Consider the following 20,432-nt stretch of genomic DNA (forward strand, 5'->3'; position numbering starts at 1 on the left):
AAACTAGGAGGTGATAGGTAACCATGAACATTTCTGTAGAGCAATGCCTGAATTAGTTTTATATGTTCATACAGCTTAAAAACATTTATGCAATTTATTTAAACTTAAATATTTATAAAAGTTTATAATATAAATTTTCTGTTATTATAGAACCATTATAAATACTATTTTAATGACAAATGCTACACTGAGTAAACCAATCATTTTGCTTACTCAATTTTCTTTCATTATTCTCAGATTTCTGCTATTCTGAATTACTGTGATGACTGTCTTTCTTCAAAACCAGCCAGCCACGCCACAAAGGCTTCCTATATGTAGATCTCTTTCTTTAGGTTAGAATCATAGGAGTGGAACTACCAAGTCATATAATATGAATAAACATCTTAGGCTTCTTGATGATAGTCTCAAAATGTACTGTAGAAGTCTGTATATAAAAATACTCTGCTCCCATGATGAGGAGAGAAAATACTGCTTTGTATTGTTGTATTTTTCCAGTATCGGGCATGCTCACTGTTAAAAAAATGATCAGATTTAATTACTACTGCTGTTTCCATTTTTCTGACATTTAGTGATTTTCCCCCAGTTTGTTACTCACAATACTTCCTTTCTCTTAATTGCCTACTTGTCATTTGATTATTTAAGTCTGTGCTTTCCATTCTTTTCAAAATTAAATTAATTTTTTATTCAGTTATATATATATATGAGAACTTTGCCTGCATGTATGTATGTGTATTACATGCACTGAGAGGTTAGAAGAAGGAGTTGGGTCCACAGGAACTGGAGTTACAGATGGTTGTGAGCCACCACGTTGGTCTGGGAACCTAACTCTGGTCCTCTGCAAGAGCAACAAGTGTTCTGAGCCAGTAAGCCACCATGCCACCTCATGCTTTTCATTCTTAAGGGTGAAGAGAAACATCTAGTTTTCAAACCAACCTCTGACAGGTTAAATGTAAGACTTATATGTGACAGCTATGCAGTTATTTAGGATCCTTGCTTTGATGTAACTAAAATGCTTAGCTTGAACTAGTATAGATAAGTGTTTAAATGGATCATAGATTTTAAAGAAGAGTTGATTTGTGGGATGGTTCTGTGAAGCTGGCCTCAGTAATAATCCAAAGGCTGGAACCACCCTGCATTGTCTTTCATTTCTGTTTCTCTCTGTACATTGACTTTCTCTTGTCAAACTGAAAAATCTCTTCCTTTCTAGAAGCAAAAGTTGTTACTTGGTGTTCTTAATTTTACTTTTCATGTCTCTACTGCTACTTGAAAGGGACTGTCTGCTCCTTTCTCTAGTCTTAGGGAACAACAACAAAAAGTCCTGATTGAACTACTTTGGGGTGTGTAATCTACTCTATTGACTAAGAGATAATGGAGACTTCTATGGTTGTTTGGAATGGAAGGAAAGAGCTCTTGACTAAAGGAGTCGTTCTTCCCCACAGGGAGGTAATTAGAGTTGGTAGATAAAACATTGGGTACCTAGCACATGAAAAAGGATATCTGTCCAGCCATGGTTGCTTATGCCTACAATCCTGGGCACCTGGGAGGCTAAAGCAAGGAGGATCTCTATATATTCAGGGCCAGCCTGGGCAATATAGTAAATTCAAGGCTAGCTTGAGCTACAATATATCACTGTCTCAAAACATCCGTAAACCCCAGAGATACAGAAAGATTATATGTACATGGTTTTCCACCCTCTAGAGTTAATAGAACAGTGCTTTATCAGAAATGCGAGAGAACAAACAGAAAGCAAACGCCCTGCTACTGAAAAATAAATTCTGTGATATTGAGTATAGTCATGCGTTGGGATCCCTGGGGAACTGGTTCCAGGGCTATGCCTTGAGATAATGCTCAAGTCCTTATGAAAAAAACACATCTCGTTGACAATGTTACCCAAGTACATCTTTCCATAAGCCTTAAACTACATTTCTTCTAATACCGAATATAATGTAAATGTTATATAAGTAATTATTGTATTGTTTAGGTAATAATAACAAGAAAATAGATATGTAAATGTTCAATACAGATATGGATGCCGTCACCACCAAATATGCATGCATACATACATATGTACATAGAAACATAATGACAGACATTATGGTGGGAATCTAACCAAGGGCCTGTGCATGCCAGGAAAGAACCCCATTACTCAGCTGTATCCGCAGCCCAACCAAATATAGGTTAATGTGAAATGGCTGAATCTACAGAAGATGCAGAAAAGGAGGCTTGGCTGTCCCCTGAAATGATGGTGATAATTGAAGAAATGTTTTATCTGAACAATGTGATTTTTTAAAGAATGCTTTAACACAACAGGGATTTCACTTCCTCTCAAATGGTCTCCTATCCCCTGACCATTCAGACAATTACAGTAAATTATTTTGCCTTCAATTTTTGTGTATGAAATTATCTTTCAGTCTCATGATACCAAAATATTTATTTTAAAATTATAGCTAATATTCTAAAACTTTTCTTCATTGACATGTCTAAAGAAAATTATATTTAATTAAATAAAAAATATTTTAATAGCCTAACCACATATTAAAGAGAGTGTAGAAAAAAAGTGAGCAATCAAAAACAGAATAATGCCTAGATGAGCTGACTTGAACAAGGTATACTTGAAAAGCAACATGGATTTAGTCCAATTTAAGATGCCTTTCTCTTACTGTGTCTGATTCCTTAAGTCTGTTAGTAACATGTGGGATAATGATTGTCCCTTAACATTCAAATGACTTTAGCAAAAGATGTTTTGGTAAGTGAGATTTCAGTAGTATATAAGTGAGTTCCTTGTTAATTTTTTAAATGAAAGCAGATAACTTTCAAAAAAAGAACTAGATGTTTTCATTAATAATTTTGTTTTAAATATTGTTTCTGTTCTCTGTACTTTTGTGCTAAAGATATTTCTGGTCTACTGCATTCTCCTGCTGATGGTTTTGAAGCTGCATTGACTCCTGCTAATAGGTTAAATGGTTTTGTTTTTGCCCCTAGAGTTAGTTCCTCAGAATGCTCACGTTTCTCTGTCACATAAGAATTCTTGCTTGTTTTATTGAGCACTCAGTGACCTATCTGTCTGTAATTTCTGCATTCCCTTCTCTTTCATCCTGCTTTCTGAAAGGTAATCTAATGTCATGAATGTATTTAGGTGGTGGTTAATTCCAGAACAGGCACAGGACCCCTTTTCATAATTGGCAGCTATGTGCACTCCCGAAATCTGCTTCCCGGGTGCTGAAGACCACCTGTTTTGATGGATTTCCTTGTCGCTGTCCTCGTTTCCCCTTGATATTCAGAAGCTTTTGCCTGTGAGACCCTGGTAGCATGCGACCCTGAAAACTCACCACTTTTTCCAGGCTCCAAGCTTCCATCTGTCATCTCTGATTGCTGCAAAACCTGTTGGATAGGGAAGACTTTAAAAGAAATTGATCTTTAGACACAAACGCTTTACAGGTGGTAAAATCCTCACAGCTTTCTTGTGTTTCTTGCCTGTTTTAGTACAGAGTAGAAAAAAGTTAAAAGGGAATTTAAAAGTATTTTCCCTTGAGATTATTTTTATTATGAGCGATATTAACAGGTAATTCGAATAAAAATAATTGAGAGGTTCATCCCTTTCTCTTATGTGTTTTATAACCCACTTATTCTCATACTTTCGATTTAATTACGATGACGAGGAAAAACTTGGAAATAGATAATGGTAATAAATGTGCTTGTTCTCATGGTTGCATGAGCAGAAAGCTTATAATATACGTCACCTATCTCCCAGCACGGGTTCTCTCTGTTAGAACATGCTGTTAGTCCCCGTCTTCAGGAACATTCTCTGACTAGGCAACACCGTGTCCTTACAATGATGCGGTGTTCAAATTCTGTGTAGAATTATGACTGCTGGAGAAAACTGTGCATACACAGTACATCCTGGACTGTGTCTTGTGAGGTTTTGTTTTTGTTTTTGTTTTTGTTTTAAAAAAACAGAATGTTGTATGTATACAGTAATAGTGGGCGGTCATGCTTATCTAGCATGGAATGTTTTAAGCATACTAGTTCTATTTGAAATAAGTTTCAAGCATAGACAAAACACCAGCTTTCTGAGGGAGTATAGTCAGAGAGCTCCAGATGCTTACACGAAACATCCATTTAGGAAATATCCTGAAGGAAATGACTTTGAAAAGTATTTTAGCATTTATATTTTTTAATTAATAAAAAATATAAATTTTGTATTTTATAAAAATCATAGGCTGAGAATTATTTTCCAATTGAATTTTGTTAGTTGAAGTAGACTATAAATCAAGGCATGTTTAAAGCAGATTTTAAAAAATCATAACATATTAAATAAACTTAAATTACTTTATAATGTGTGTAGGTGTTTTCCTGTTTATAAGCCAAGATCTGCTTATGCACATGTAACCAGACTATTTAGGCTTTCAAGCAGTCTAACATTTTATTTTTGAGCAATGTATAAATAAATATATCTTCATTGTAAATAATCTGAATATTGTAGACACAAACCTGAAGTCTTCTTGTCCATTCTTCTCAATTCTGGTTCTGTGCCTCAGGTTACCCTGTGTTAGCCATGGCAAAAGCTGTTCCCGTTTTTTCTGAAGTTTGCAGTACTGTACGATTGTTCTGTAGTTGTGTGTGTTAAAATACTCTGTCCAGAAGCAACTTATAGAAGGCTTAACTTCACCTTCCAGCTGCGCAGGGATGCTCTGTAATGCAGGAGAACATACAGCAGGCAGACTCGGGGGCAGGATCAGGAAGCTGAGAGATCATGTCAGCCATGTACAGCACACAGGAACTAGAGAGCAGGCAAGCAGGTACTGGGGCAAGGCCATGAACTCCCAAAGCCTGTGCCCAGTGACATACTTCCTTCAGCAAGGGTCAAAGGTCCTTTGACCTCCCCAAACAGTGCCACCAGTTGGTGACCAAGTGAGCCTATGGGGGGACATTTCTCATTTAAACCATAACAAGTACATACCTGTGTGTATACATATTTGATAACATGCAAACACGTGGTTTCATGACATACTTGCTGATGTGTACACTACATCTTACTTTTTCTTCTCCTTGATAAATCTTAACATTCTTTTCACACCATGACAGAAATCTGTTTCATCTATAACATAAGGGTTGATTTCATGTCCTAGATCTACTTCATTCTTCTTATTTTGTTTTGTTTTGCCATAACATTTGATAGGCCCACACTTTGTTTGTTGTTCTTCTAAAAATGGATACGTAGGGAATATACTGGTTATGAAAGGTGGCCATGAAGGTTGTCTTTTTAAAATAAAATACTATATTAGCTAGGCGCGGTGGTGTGCGCGCATAATCCCATCACTCAGGGAGGCAGAGGCAGGCAGATCTCTGTGAGTTCAGGGCCAGCCTGGTCTACAAAGTGAGCCAGGACAGCCAAGGCTACACTGAAAAACACCATCTCAAAAAAACAAAAAAAACAACTATATCACTTACAAAATTTTAAAAGACACTATTGTTTTATACTAAATTTTATATTAAAGATATATTTGACATATAAAAGCTACTTATTATATGTGCACAAGTCATACATTTGTAATTTCTTTTTTACTTGTTAATTTCTTTGGTTTTTCAGAACAGGGTTTCTGGGTGTAGCCTTGGCTGTCCTGGACTTGTTTTGTAGGTTGGGCCAGCCTAAGATTCACAGAGGTCTGCCTGCCTCTGCTGCCTCCAGTGCTAGCATTACAGGTATGCACCCCCATGCCTGTCACTTGTAATGTTTAAATTTGAAATAATTGTAAACTTCACAAAGTCTCAAAAATAGCACACAGAGTTGACAGACACCCTGGTTCTCTCAAATTTAATCAGTTTTGTGTAGCTGTGGTACAGTCCCCAAGCATGGTTGGATACCATAAAAAGCTAAAATGTTACGCTCAGGATGCGAGGCTAAGCACTGCACTCAGGGTCAGCCACTTTCCACCCAGAGTAGAGCATGTCTGGTTGCATGCGGGTTGATGCCCCAGGTCCCGCCTCTGAGAAAAAGGTATCGGACGGGTCTGATGCTCTTTGGGTGGATGACACCTAAACGAACATCGGTACAAAGTCCCAATTTATTTCTAATATCAGAGATCAGACCTCTACTCTTGCCTGATGCATCTAAAACAAAAAGGGGGAACTGTAGAGAGCTGCGGAATGCTATGCCTTAAAGATGGAGCTGGTTTCCGCCTTCCACCTTCCCGATGGTGAGTGCTCTCTGTCATGAACAATTCCACATTTGGCTAAGGCTGAGGATCTGGCTTGCTTCCATGTATGTGGACCTATTGCCCACGTGGCACGCCTGGGTTGGCTACCCAGAGGCTATTTAAGCTGTGGGCTGGCTTTCCCCAGGGTCCGAGGATTGTTCAAGGTTTCTGAATAAACTGCATTGAAAAAAAAAATTACAAGTTAGTATTGGCACAATACTACGGGTTGGCCTACAGATTTCATTTCACTTTATCATTTTTCAGCTAATTTTTTTCTAGTCCAAAATTCTATTTAGAATGTTGGTTCTTAGAGTTCACATTTTCTTCAACCTGTGGCAGTTTCTCAGCCCTTGCCTTTAATGACTTTGAGACTTTTAAAGAATTTTGGTAGCCTAGCACGGTGGTGCACGACTGTAATCACAGTACATGGGGAGGAAGAGGCAAGTAGATCTCTGTGAGTTCCAGGCCAGCCTGGTCTACAAATTAAGTCCAGGACAGTCAAGGCTACACAGAGAAACCCTGTCTCAACCACCCTCCCTCTCCCCCCCCCCAAGAAAATTCTGCTTGTTTCAAAGACTGTCTTGCAGTTTGTGTAATTTGTGTTTTTCTGACATTATCTGAACTGAGATCATTTTGGGGGGTGGGGACGCACCACATAAGTGATGGCCCCTGACAGCATGTTGCGAGGGGTACGTGATGACATCTGCATGTTCTGGTGAGGTTTCTCTTGTTTTCCCACTGTGAAATCATTAACTTTTATAAATGGGGCAGATAACTCGAAACTACATGCTCTGTTTTCCTTGAAACCTTCACTTATCTTTAACCTTCATTTACTTATCTTTAACATAACTGTCAGGAGAATTTGTTTGAAATAGTTCTTTATCGTGATTATAGTGTAGATATTTCTCTTTTATTCTTTCTGCATTCATTAATGAAAAATCCTCAGTAAGAAAGGGATTTCTTCTCTCTTTTATTTATCTGTTCGAAGGTCTTGTTCTCTGGGCTATAATCTCAGACATTCAGCATCTCATATTTGCCTCTGAATGTAGAGAAAGCTAGAAAGTTTATTCCACCGGAAGCAGTAAACCAAGAAGGAGAGACTTGAGCAGCAGTGGATACATGTACTCGTTTTATGAGAATGATATGAGGGCAGTTTCTGAAAGAGGGAAATCCCAGGGATTGCCATGTGGTCACATGAGAAGCAGAGAGAGGGGATTGAACCAGAGAACTCCAGGAAGCTTGCCTTTTGGCAAAAAGTCAGAAAAATTCATGGGAGGAACACAGAAAACAGAGAAGAAAAGGGAGACTGCTGTCATTCCATTGACAAATAATAAATGCAATCTGACATGAAATGTGCTTTGCGGCGAGGATGAAGGGAATACCGAATGTGACTCAATAGGTGCTATTTTAACAATATTGAAAAGATAAGGAAAGGGCTGGGGCAGGTGGCAGGTGAGGGTGTCTAGCGATGTCTAGGAAGGCCTGTTTCTGTTTGCTGCTTGACTGCAATGCTCATGTTCCCTTCTTCTGTAGCAGAGCTGTTGGTAAGCCTGGAGACCCATGTTCCCAGGTCAAGGAGTACACCATCTAATTAGGCTTGAAGCAAAAAGTAACATGTGCTTTAAGTTTAGAAGAAGTGTTCAAGGGTCCTTTGCGAGGATTGATTTTAAAAGTGTACTCTCTTTTGTTCTGAAATGGGAATGTACTGGTTGACGCTTCTCTCACCATTGTGGACCGTGAGAATGAAGTAAACACCCTTTCATGGAAGACCAGAGAGTAGGCCGTGGGGTCCTGAAAACATTACAGACTATCACACCCCGTATTCTCTGTTTCGAGAAAAGTCTCTGTAGCCCTGACAGGCCTGAAGCTCACTGTGAAGAGCAACTCCGCCTTAACCTTGATGCAATCCTCCAGCCTTAGCTTCCTGAGTTCTGGGATTATAGACATATGCCATCATATCCTGCCTGGATCTTTAGAAATTGTGTGTGTCTGAGATAATGTTCAAGTCTTTGTTATAGGGACCATTTCTTAGCTGATTTGTATTAAAGTTAACACTCATGTTAATAAATAATATAAACCTGTTATTTAGTAGTAGAGATAAATACTAGAGGGAACAGGAAAAACTGAAAGCAGCTGCCTTTGGCAGTGGGAATTGGGATAAAAGCAAATGTTTGCGATTTTTTCTTATAATAATTTCTGTAATATTTAACATTTTAAGTTATATACATCATTAATAAAATTAAGTGAACTTTTCTGTTTTAATTACTATTTATAGATTTACTTCCTACCTGTAATTACTTTTCTTATTGCCTAGAATACTAACTCTTGGTGTGGTTTTCTGCATCCTTTTGTATACAGTTATTTTCCTAATACAGTATGTATAAAATAGGTTTTTATCTACTTGTTTTTATTAAATTACATTTAATTTTAATTTTAAAATGCTCTTTATTAGAAATATTGAAGTGTGCAGTGATATTGTTTGTTTATATTTTTAGAGTTCAAGATATGAGCATGCAGTTAAAAATGCAACAAAATGAATTTCAGAGAGTACAGAAAGAATTAGGTCATCTACAGCATGAGTTAAAAATTAAACAAAAACAATCCAAAATGTTCAGGTAAGATTATCTTTAAGAATTGAAAGTTATAAGTATTAAAAACAAGCAGTAAATGCTTACTTTATGAACATCCAAACGTTTTAGTAATATGGCTTCTAATTTTGAAAAAAAAAATAAAAAGAGCTTCACTTTCTTATTGTCTTTATATCAATTGAATTATTTTACTAATAAAAAGTAACTGAGCAAACACTTGTTAACACCTTGGGTTTTTTTTTCTCTGTAGTGACATTTAAAATGAAAGCATAGTAGCTAATGCAATTTTTTTGTGTATATGTATAGTGTGGTGATTAGTGTGTAGTCCATGTCCATGTTGATGTGTGTGTGTGTGTGTGTGTGTGTGTGTGTGCGCGCGCGCACGCTGTGGATGTCTTCCTCTACCCTCTGCATTATTTCTTGAAACAAGTCTTCTTACTGAACTTGGAGCTTGTTAATTCAGCGAGGCCGGCTGACCAGCAGGCTCCAGGGAGCTCCACATTCCAGCCTGCCCTACACTGGGGTCTAGGCACACGCTGTCAGGCTGCCTTTTTATATGAGTGCTGGGAATCGGAGCTGAGGACTCACACTTGAGTGGCGGTATTGTATTTGCTGAGCTGCCCCTCTGGCCTTCTCTTGATTAGCAGCTTCTTGGCCATGTGATCTGCCAGAACAGAAACCGTTCTGTGATAATATAGACCCTGAAATTGGAACTCTCTCATCATTGTTAACAAATGATGTTAACACCTTCCCATTGAATCTCTGGAAAGTTTATAATGCATAAAGATAAAATCCAGTGTATAAAACAACAACAACAAAAAAAAAACAAATGAGGAAATACATTGAGAACATTTATAAAAATGATTCTTTATTTCAGTAACTTTTAGCACTTAGAAAAAGAAAAATAGATTAAGTCAACATAAGTGACACAGATTCAGGATAACTAAAAAAAGATGCTAGATAAGTATTTTTGAATGTTGGGCTTTTATTTTTAATCCACTCTCTAATACCACAAACATTTTCATTCTCTGAGCTCATGATTTTTAACTGCCTGTTGAACATTATTTCTCTTTCATAAATGTCTTATCTGTAGACAGTAAAGGATTGCTGAATGGATGCTTGAAGGTGGTCTGCTCACACGATGTGTGTGTGTGTGTGTGTGTGTGCACGCGCACGCGCGCGTGTGTGTGAGCATGCACAGTAATGTCAGTGCACCACATGCATACGTATCCTCCAAAGGGGTTGTGTTCCCCTGGGACTGGGGTTATAGAGGACGGTGAGCTATCATGTGGGTGCTGGGGACTGAACCTGGGTCTTCTGAAGAGCAGCCAGTGCTCCTAACCTCTTCCCCATTGCTCTGGTCCCCAGATGAACATTTTTACATTATAATTCTCCTTGGCCCATTTCAAGAAAGCCAGTAGTGAGCCAGCAGCTCTGGTTGCCAGTTGCTTGACTCCCTTGGCCTATGTGTGAATTACGCTTATGTCCTCTTTTCATTAAAATAAAAAAACAGAAGTACTTTGGCATTGCTGTATAATTCAGTGTATCTCACTATTCTCAGATTATGTCTGTTGCCTCTGCCTAATATGCTGACATCTTCCTTTCACTTATAAATTATTTTCATTAAGCAATATATGATCATGATAAACCACTTTTGAAGAAATGTGTTGTGCTTTCTGTGTTTAAAAATCCTAATTTTTTTGTTTTACTAATTGCAGTCAAAGATTTTCAGAATACAAATACTTCTGGAATAAGACTCTTTTATTACTTAATTTTACTAAAAGGGAACTAACCAGTATTAAATATGAAATATATGATAATTTTCAAAACTGGACTTCACTGAAAGGAGAAGTTTTTCTGCAAATTAAATCTATAAGTGATACAGCTTTAGCAGGTTTGTTACATATATTTACAGCCTAATTGCTTTGTCTGTAACTGGTACATAATAGTTATGCAATCATAGAATTTCTCTGTCTGTCGGGGCCGAGGCCCCACTTTTTAAGCTGATGGCGGATTGGTACTGTAAAGAAACATTAAGGTCCACCCCATTCCTGGAGTGCAGCAGTTCTGTACCGACCTAACGCAAGCTACAATACCTCCATTTTAAGCTCTACTCAAAAGTATGATTACTCTTGTTAAGCATATGGAATTGTTGAAAATTTTTCTTTTCATCTCAATAACTGGTTTGATCAGCTCCCCCCGAAATAATTATAAATACCAAACATAAATATTCAATATTGCTGCGAGACCAAAACCAAGCACATAAAGGCAGAAGCATCAAAGATTGAATATTTTCCTCAGTGAAGATGTCAGTCTGAAAAGGCAGCATGATATATTGCATTTGTGTGACCTGTTGGAAGGGAGAACTATAAAACAGTGAACTTCAGTGACTGAGAGGGGGTTAGGGGCAAGGACAAGTAAACACGTGTCACACAGAGGAATTTATTTATTTATTTAACATCCTTCCTCTCCTCTGCTCCTACCCTCCCTCCCCCTTCTCCATCCCCCATCCCCTACTCCTCAGAAAAGGGGAGTCCCCACCAACAGCAACCCACAGCAGCACATCAAGTCACATCAGGACTGAGAGCATCTTCTAGGGAGAAGTGGTCAAAAAGCAGGCAACAGAGTCCATGTCAGAGACAGGCTCCTCTCCCCTTTCCAGGGGACCCACATGAATGTCAAGCTGCTGTCAGCTACGTATTACACAGAGGAATTTTAAGATGTGGAAATTATTTTCTAAGATACTGTAATGGTACATTAACATCATTATGCATTTGCTAAAATTTGCAGAATATAGAACACCAAGTGTGTCTCCTGGTGTAAAAGAGCTCTGTGTAAATAATGCCGCTGTTGGTTGTCTTGAACCAGGTGCACCACAGAGGTACAGAATGTCACAGGAAGGAAGGTGGGGGTGGGGGATGGAGCAGAAGGTACATAAGAACTCTGCTTTATTCCCTCACTCTTACTGTGAACCTAAAACTGCTAAGATTATTTTAAATATTGAAAAAGGATATGGAACTGGGTGAATTCCTTTTTTTTTCTATTTTTTAGAGGTCAGTAGACAAAGGTCAAGATACTGTTTATTCTACATAGAAGCAAAAAGTATGAAAGAAAAATGTGTTCTTTTAAACCTGAAGATGAGAGGACAGAGATCAAGGCAGACCCAGCCTCTGGGAATAGCCAGGTGCAGAGACAGTGGGAGAGACCAGATTTTGCATGGAATGCTTTCCAAATCTCTAGCTTCTCTCTGGAGTACATGTACACAAGGAAGACTGAGCAGCCTACCTTAGACAAAAATGATTGATCCTTTAACAGATACTTTCCCTGCAGGATAGACCTTATAGTTTGAATTTAGCTAAATTCATTGCTCATCAAGCCAAAGTAGAACCAATGGAAAAAAAATACTCCTTAAATTAAAAAAAATAGATATGTGCATGAATGTTTTACTCTGTGTATAACTGTGTGCCATTAATTGTGCCTGGGGCCCAAGGAATCCAGAGAGGGCTTCATATGCCCTGAAACTGTAGCTACAGACCATTGTAAGCTACCACATGGGGGCTGGGAATCAAATCTGGCTCCTCTGAAAGAGTAATCAATGCTCCTAACTGCTGAACCATTTCTCCAGCCCCCTTAAAACTCTTCTGAGGAAGCAAAATGGAACCGAGGCTCCATAATGGACTACACACAGTGTTTGATACACAATCCAAATTTCTTAACCTGGGGAGAAATATTTAAAAATATGGTCCATACCCCCCAATATAGCAGTCAGTACAGAGCAAACTGAATCGCACTGGATGAGTTGTGATGTCAGAGGCATCTCCTTTCTTACTGTCCTCTGCGGACACTACATCTTTTTATAAATGGAAGATTTCTGGCCATCATTAGTGGGCAAGTCTCATGATGTTTGCCCACTTTGGTAAGCTCACATTCTATCATATCTTGGTAATTCTTACAATACTTTTTATTCTTATTTTATAATCTTTTATAGCAAACAGTGATCTTTGGTGCTACTCTTATAACTGTTTTAGGATACTATGAACCACACCCATATAAGAAGGTGCACCTACCTTTAACAAATTTCCTGTGTTCTGACTGTTCAAAAACAGCCGTTTCCATGTCTGTCACTCTCTTTGGGACCTTTCTAAAACAGAAGTATCAATATTAGGCCAGTTAATAACCCCACAGTGAATGCTAACTGCTGGAGAAAATGGAAGAGCTATAAATCTCTCTCTTTAGCTCAAGGGCTACAATATTTGTGCTTAGTGAGAAAGTCAAGATAGGTCGAAAGTTAGGCCTCTAGACCTGGAACAGTATTCCAAGTTGTGAAAGCAAAGTTCTTGAAGGAAGTACAGAGTGCTACTTCAGTGAACATATAGAAGACAAGAAAAACATCCTTGCTACTAAGTAATTACTGATTAAGTTTCTGCCCGCAACATTCTCTGATGTTAAAGCTTAATTTAGAACAAGTCCCTGACCTTCAATTCATGAAGGTCCAGAGAAATAAGAAACTATAGGAGAAGCTACCAGAAGTTGGTTCAGGAGGTTTAAGGGAAAAAAAAAAATGCCTTTATAAGATAAGTGTGCAAGACAAAGCAGCAAATGCTGAGTTAGAAGTTGCATCAAATTATCTGAAATATCTGGTTAAGATAATTGATGAAGATGGCCTCAATAAACAACATTCTTTGGGGACAGAGTTTCTAAATCCCTATGTAGCTAAGGGTGGCCTAGCGCTTCTATCTTCCATGGTGCACCAACTATCACACTTGATCTTTAATACCAGGCTGTCAATGGAACAGCTTGATGCCAGAAATGGACACCATTTAGGACTTTGCATTGCTAGAGAAGTTATCGCCCAGGTTCAAAGGACAGGCTGACTCATCGGCGCCAGGAAAAGCTGAGTTGACGTGGAAGCCCCCTTTCCATCTGCCACCCTCAAATCCTGGGACTGTGAGAATCATGGAATCTACTCTTCCTGTTCAATGTAAATGGAGCAACAAAGCCTGGATGACAGCACATCTGTTTACAAAATGGTTTACTGACTTTTTAAAGCCTACTGTTGATAACTATTGCTCAATAAGCTCAGCCTGGCGCTGCATGCCTCCTGCTCCAGCTACAGGAAGGCTTGGGGAGCAACTTATTCAAGGAATTCAAGGCTATCTTGGGTAACATGCTGAGATCCAGTCTCTAAAACAAATTCCTTTCAATATGTAACTTCACCCAAGAACTTGGATGGAATTTAGTGAGATTAGTAATGTTTCATGCCTGATAACTGGCATTGGCCTATGGATCAAGGATTTTTACTTCAAGTTTCACTATCTGTACACTTTATAAGTTTATCTTTATCAAGGTAGTGTTGCCATGATTTATATAGACAATGTAAATTGAAAACCTCTGGAAATGATTCTCTACTGTAGATGTCAATAAGATTAAATACTATCATTAGGATCCACCATATAGACCACATTAAGAACATTCATTTTTCATGTCAAAATATCAATATTAACAAGAATTTAGAAGAAGTTGATTGTAACCAACATGGCTTTGGGGGCTGAATACATTAGTGGAAGAAATAATTGTAGACCATGCAGAAATAGCAGTTGACCTAGTTTGTTTTCTGTTGCTGTGATAAACATTATAACCAAAGCAACTTGGAGAGGAAAGGCCTTATTGCTTACCACCCCTTATAAAGGGAAGGACCTCAAGGCAGGGACCCCATGCTGGGATGGGCCTTGAGGATGCAGCTGTCTCTGAGTCATTTCTGTTACTGTAAGTAATTCCAATAAAACTCGTGGTTCATCAGTTTGAACCTTGGTGGTATCCATAGTTTGTTGTGCTGTAAGCTCCCTATCTGGACTGAGTAGAAGTTTGTGATCTCCCTATAAGAAGTTTGGTCACACAGCAACCACTGAAACTTGATGAAAGAAAACAGCCAAGTTAATACACAATAAGCTGCTTCCTTGCAAGAGACAAAATCTGCCAAAAAAAAAAAAAAACAAAAAAAAACTTAAGCCAGGAGAGATCTCCTCCTTTGGCATCAGTGACCATCTGGCTGAATCCAGCTACCCTGGGGAGAGGAGTAAAAATCACAGGGAAGTCTGTCTTCACCTATAGCTTGCCTGCAGCATCAGGAGGCAAGGTGGAGCACAGGAGTCTTAGGCAGGCGCCAAAAAAGGCCTTCCAGTCTCTCCTTCATCACATGCCAGAACTACAGGGACATCAAGGCTCTGGAGTGAACAGCTCCCAGCTGACACAGCACCAGGTGCATCCTGGGAATAAGAGCACTCTAGGAAGGTGAAGCTTCAAACTCAGCACAGCTGCATCAGGGATTAACCCCAGAAGTGTGCGGTTTAGTTTTTATTTTCTGTTCTCTTAATCTCTAGTCTTGCATGTATGTCTCATGGTAGTTTTGCTTTTGTTTACTATTCATTTGGTTTTTGGGATCATTCTGTATGTTTCCTTGAAGAAATCAAGAAATTTTAAAAGTTCCTAGAATTGAATAAAAACAGCATAGCAAAGCCTATAGGATATAGTGAAAGCAGTTCTAAGAGGAAAGCAATGTAACAGTACATTTAAAAAAAATCAGAATTCTGGGAAGTAATATTTCCTCTCTTAGGCTTTGGAAACAAACCAAGTCAAAAGTATTAGGTGGGAAGAAATTATAAAGACCAGAGGAGAAATTAATGAAATAGAAATGAAAAAAAAAATGGAGGAATGAATAAAACAAGGATTTGGGTTAGGTGTGGTGGCACCAGGACTCATCTCTATGGGTTTGAGGCCAGCCTGGTCTATGTAGAGAGTTCCAGGCCACTTAAGAATACATAAGACCCTGTCTAATAAACAAAGAAAAAGCAAAACAAAAAAGATAATGAATAAAATAAATAATTCTTTAGCTTAGTTAATCAAGAAAAAGACAGAGAAAACACCCAATTAATAAAATAATAAAATTTAGAGATGAAAAGTGAGACATTAGAACAAAAAGCAATGAAATTAAGGATCATAAGGACATACTTCTGAAACATATATTCCACTAAGATGGAAAAAACTTGAAAGAAATTAATGATTTTATAGTTGTATCTGGCATATCAAGGTTAAGCCAAGAAGAAATCAGTTATTTAAGTAGAACTATATAAAAAGCAATGAGATTGGAGCAATTTTAAAAACATTTTAAAAGTCTCCCAACTCAAACAAACAAACAACAACAACAACAACAAAAAAAAAACATGCTTAGGTCCAGATGGATTTATTGCAGAATTCTCCTTCTAAAAGGAGGTAAAACCAACCTGTCTCAAGTTCCATAAAGTAGAAGAAACATTGAAAATACCAAAACAGATAAAGATACAAATACAACCCATCCCCTGATGAACATAGATAAAAAGTTTTTTCAACAAAATCTTGCAGCCTGCAGACAGGAGCACCTGAAAAACACATCAGGTTGGCCTCGTTCCAGAAATGCAGGGATGGTTTACTAACCACAAATAAGTAAATGTAACCCAGCACGTAGACACACTCAAGGTCAGAAGCCACATGATCATTTCATTCGATGCAGAAAGAGCCTTTGACAAAATCTTTTGTGACAAAAGTACTGGAGATAGTAAGGATTGGGGAAAATAACCGAACATAGTAAGAAACGTAACTGAAGGCTGTATGTGACAGTGCTCTAGCCAACACTGTGCTTTAAGGGGAAAACTTACAATATTCTCATTAAAACCAGGAACAAGATGGTGCTGCCACTCTCCCCTCTCTTCTCCCTCAATAGAGTGCTCAGTCTTAGCGACAAGACAAGTGAAGGAACTACAAAAGATATAAACAGAGAAGCCCCAGCACCCTTATTTTCAGATGATACAACTCTGTTCAGAAGAGACCCTAAAGATGTCTCCAGGAAACTCCTATAAGTGTCCTATAAGCAATCAACACTTCCAGCAAAGTGACAGGATGCCAAAAATCTCCAACTTAAAAAAAAATTAATAGCCTTTCTATAGAACAATTACAAGCATACTGAAAAAGAAATCCAGGTAACACACATGCACAACAGATTAATAACACCTTGGATTATATCTAAGCAAGGAAGTAAAAGACCTCTATGATGAAAACTTTAAAAACCTGAAGGAAGACATTAGATTAAAAGAAAAAAGTAAGGACGCTAGAAGAACAAACATTGATAAACTCCAAGATTAAGAACATAGGCTCATCAAAGGAGGTCATTAAAGATAAGTATGACAGATCGCTGCACTAGAGAACATTTGAGCGTCACCAAGGGAAACTGGCTAATGTCCTCCCAATTCCTGGCATTCATGTTTCAGTTTATATGTCACCTCCTCCAAGAGATCTCTGCAGATTGTCCTAAAGCCTTCTTCTTTCAAACTTCTCTATCCTATGTTTCATTCCAAATGATCTGTTTCTCTCTTGGGAGTATTCTTGTCCATGTATTGATTTTTGTTGTTTACCGTATAGCCTCTGGTACCAGGCTTCAGTTTCTTTTAGGAGAAGAACAGGGTCTTCTTCCAAAGCTGGAAGGTAGAAATGCACACGCAAGGACAATATACTCCGTTCTCAAACAAGAGGGGAGCGCACAACACATGGGTGTGTGGCACCGAGATCTTGCTGAGTAAGAGGTTTTCTTCCTTCTTGCTCACCACTATTGGCATGATCACAGCCCCAGGACACAGGTGTGCCAGCTGGGACAAGTAGGTGCAGAACTTGAAAGGTTTTGTACAGCTGCTTTGAATGCACTTCAAATCTAAAGCAGAGTTTCTAGTGGCTACAGGAACTTACAACTTCCACGCCTTCAAGCTTTAGGAAATAAATTAAATATATCCTCAAAGCCAAGAGCAGTAAAGCCTGAAAAAGTGTCACATCTACTGTACAGTCCACTGTGATAGCCACAGTCATCTGTTTCTGTAGAGCATTTGAAATGTGGCTTTAGCCTCTTTGAAGTGTGACACTTAGGTGACTGGAGTTAAAGACACCAATAATAGAAATTTTAAATTACATACATGGTTCTGTAGTATATTTGCTTCAGTTGATACTATTGCTGGTCTAAATTAGTAGTGAGATGACTTTTCCACACTTTAAAAACTAAAAATTCCCCTTTGAGATTTACAAAATGGTAAAGGTGATGTGAACTACAGCAGGGGTGTCTGTCACTTTTATCCTAATCTCCCTTCCTCTCTCCTTCCCTCCTCCTTTTGCCCTCCCTTCCCCTCAGCCCATAGCCCACTCTGGACTGAAACATGCTACCTGTATTTAATTGTTCATAACAGCTTTAGTCATAATTGCTCACAACTGGAAAGAGTCCAGATACTTTTCCATGAGTGACGAACAAACAGAGCTATACCATTCTATATAATCTAAGTCAGCAACAAAACGGAAATAATTATTAATACAAGCAATAACTTGAAATCACATCAAGGAAATATTTCCAAGTTAAAAAAAAAAAAGCCCATTTCAGATCTTTTCATAAGAGTTTTCCTTTTTTATTGTTTGAAAACTTTATAACTCATAATGTGTTTTGATCAAATGTACTCTCTCCAGCCTTCCGCTATCCTCCTCACCACTTTCCTTTTCCAACTTCAGGTACTTTTTTTTTTTTTTTTAAGGCCACTGAGTCCGCTTAGTGCTGCCTGTGTATGCTTGGGCATGGGACTGTCTCCTGGAACCTGGGTTGTCTCTTGGGGGCCAAATCCCTAAATAAAACCGAGTCTCCCTCCCACAACAGTTGCCAACAGCTCCCCAGCTAGGATGGGACTTGATAGGTCCCTCTCTCATTCATGCTGGGCTTTTATTTGGCTTGATCTTGCATACGGAGTCACAGCCACTGTGAGATCAAGGCCTTGTGTCTGGCAAATAACTCTAGCTCTCATAATTTTTCAACCTCTTCTTCTGTTACGATTCCTGGGCTTTTGCAAGAGGGAATATGACAGAGATGTCCCGCGTAGAGCTGAGCTGTCCATTCTCTTATTCTCTGCACACTGACAGGCTTTGGCTCTCTGTGTAACTCACTGTCCAAAGCTTCTCTGATGAAGGTTGAGAGACGGCACATAGAACATAGGAATAGTACATTCCTGCATCAGTTTAACAGAAGAATATTTGTAGATTCTCCCATAGGGTGGATAACCAAGCCAGACATGGATTTTTGGCTCTGTTAATGGTACAAGGCATGAATTCTGTATTGTGGATTGGGCTTAAATCCAATCAGAAAGTGGTTCAATCTTGAAAATCTTTATTGTTTGACTTATATAGCAGTCTTGACATAAGGCCATTGTAGGTATAAGCAAAAAGGAGTAGTTCTTGAGGACCATCGCTGGTGGGCTGGAGAATGATCTTGCTGTAAACAGCAGAAGTGAGCCTGGTGGTCTGCGATTCCATATTTTGATTGTGGTCCTGATGATATGAAGCTACATGTCCTAGTTAGGGTTTTTTGGTTGTTGGTTTTTGTCAACTCGACACAACTAGAGAGTCGCCTGGGAAAAGAACCTCAGCTGAGAAATTGCTCTCATTAGACTGGCCTGAAGCCAAGTGTGTGAGGTCATTTTCTTGATTATTGGTTGGTGGGGGAGGGCCCGGCCCAGTGTGGGCACTACCACTCCTGGGGCAGTGGTCCTGGGTTGTATGAGAAAGCAGGGTGAGCTCTTCAAATTATGAGGAACAAGCAGTAAAGACCATTCCTCCATGACCTCTGCTTCACGTGCTGTGTCCAGGTTTGTGTCTGAGCTCCTGCCCTGACTTACTCTGATGATGGACTGTAAACTGTAATCTGAAACGTGCCTTTTCCTCTCCAAGATGCTTTTGTAAGGGTGTTTATCACAGCAATAGAAAGCAAGTGAGAGTGCTGCGCTTGTGCCAAGATGGCATAGAGCAAGCACACACACATAAATGAGTTTATGCTGGTTCAATCTAGTGGCTTCTCTGGAGAGGAGAGTGGAGGAGAAATGGAGCCTCTTTAGACATCTATTTGTAACTTTCTGTAAACTATTTATTTCAAAATAAAAGGGTTCTTTAAAAGAATCAATGTAATGTTTTTTAATTCCTTCATTTAATATCTATAATTTTTAAAGGCCTTTCCTATTACTGTACTAAAGTTAAAGTTACGTGAATTAACACTGAAATTGTTAACACTGAATGTTACAATGAGTGTAACATTGAAATTCCCTGATAATAAGTTTATGGAGCTCTTATAATGGCATAATGACCCAATATAATTATACATTCATTTGTCTAAGCTCAGGACTTGGGCGGGGGGGGGTTAAATGGTCTAACCTAGTTTGGCATTAAAAGCATATCCAGCTCCAAATGCCTGCCTCCAAAATGACACTGAAGCAAACATTTATTCAGGATGTTCAGAACTAACAGATTAGGAACCGTTTAGAAGCTCTACTAGAAGCCTTTCTGCATATAACAGCTCCTGTTGTTTCTGAAGCACGATGGGGGAAACTACAGGGGAATAAGATGTTATCTCTGGCCTAAGTGAACAGATATTCTAACACTAGGTTATGTGCTTTTATGTGATCAGTGCAAAGCAAGTGTACAAGTTGGGGTGAAACGTGTAGGTTAGCTCAGAAAAGGCTTCCGTGGTGGGCTAGCATGTGAGCTATGTCAGGACCAATGTGTGAGGATGGGATTATTTCTTAAGGTTGTGCTCAAGCAGAAG

At 38.7% G+C, this 20,432-nt stretch overlaps 1 protein-coding gene across 1 annotated transcript in view; it reads left to right on the forward strand.

Annotated features, from left to right (window-relative positions):
- The window catches only part of Lekr1 (leucine, glutamate and lysine rich 1), a 170,043-nt gene that overhangs the window by 62,273 nt on the left and 87,338 nt on the right, over positions 1-20,432 (forward strand). Inside the window, exons 4-5 of the mRNA XM_060378393.1 lie at positions 8,693-8,812; positions 10,504-10,679. Of these exons, the coding sequence (XP_060234376.1) occupies positions 8,693-8,812; positions 10,504-10,679 (296 nt within the window). The remainder of the gene's footprint in view (positions 1-8,692; positions 8,813-10,503; positions 10,680-20,432) is intronic.

The sequence above is a fragment of the Meriones unguiculatus genome, chromosome 2, assembly GCF_030254825.1.
Source record: "Meriones unguiculatus strain TT.TT164.6M chromosome 2, Bangor_MerUng_6.1, whole genome shotgun sequence".
NCBI classification, from domain to species: Eukaryota; Metazoa; Chordata; class Mammalia; order Rodentia; family Muridae; genus Meriones; species Meriones unguiculatus.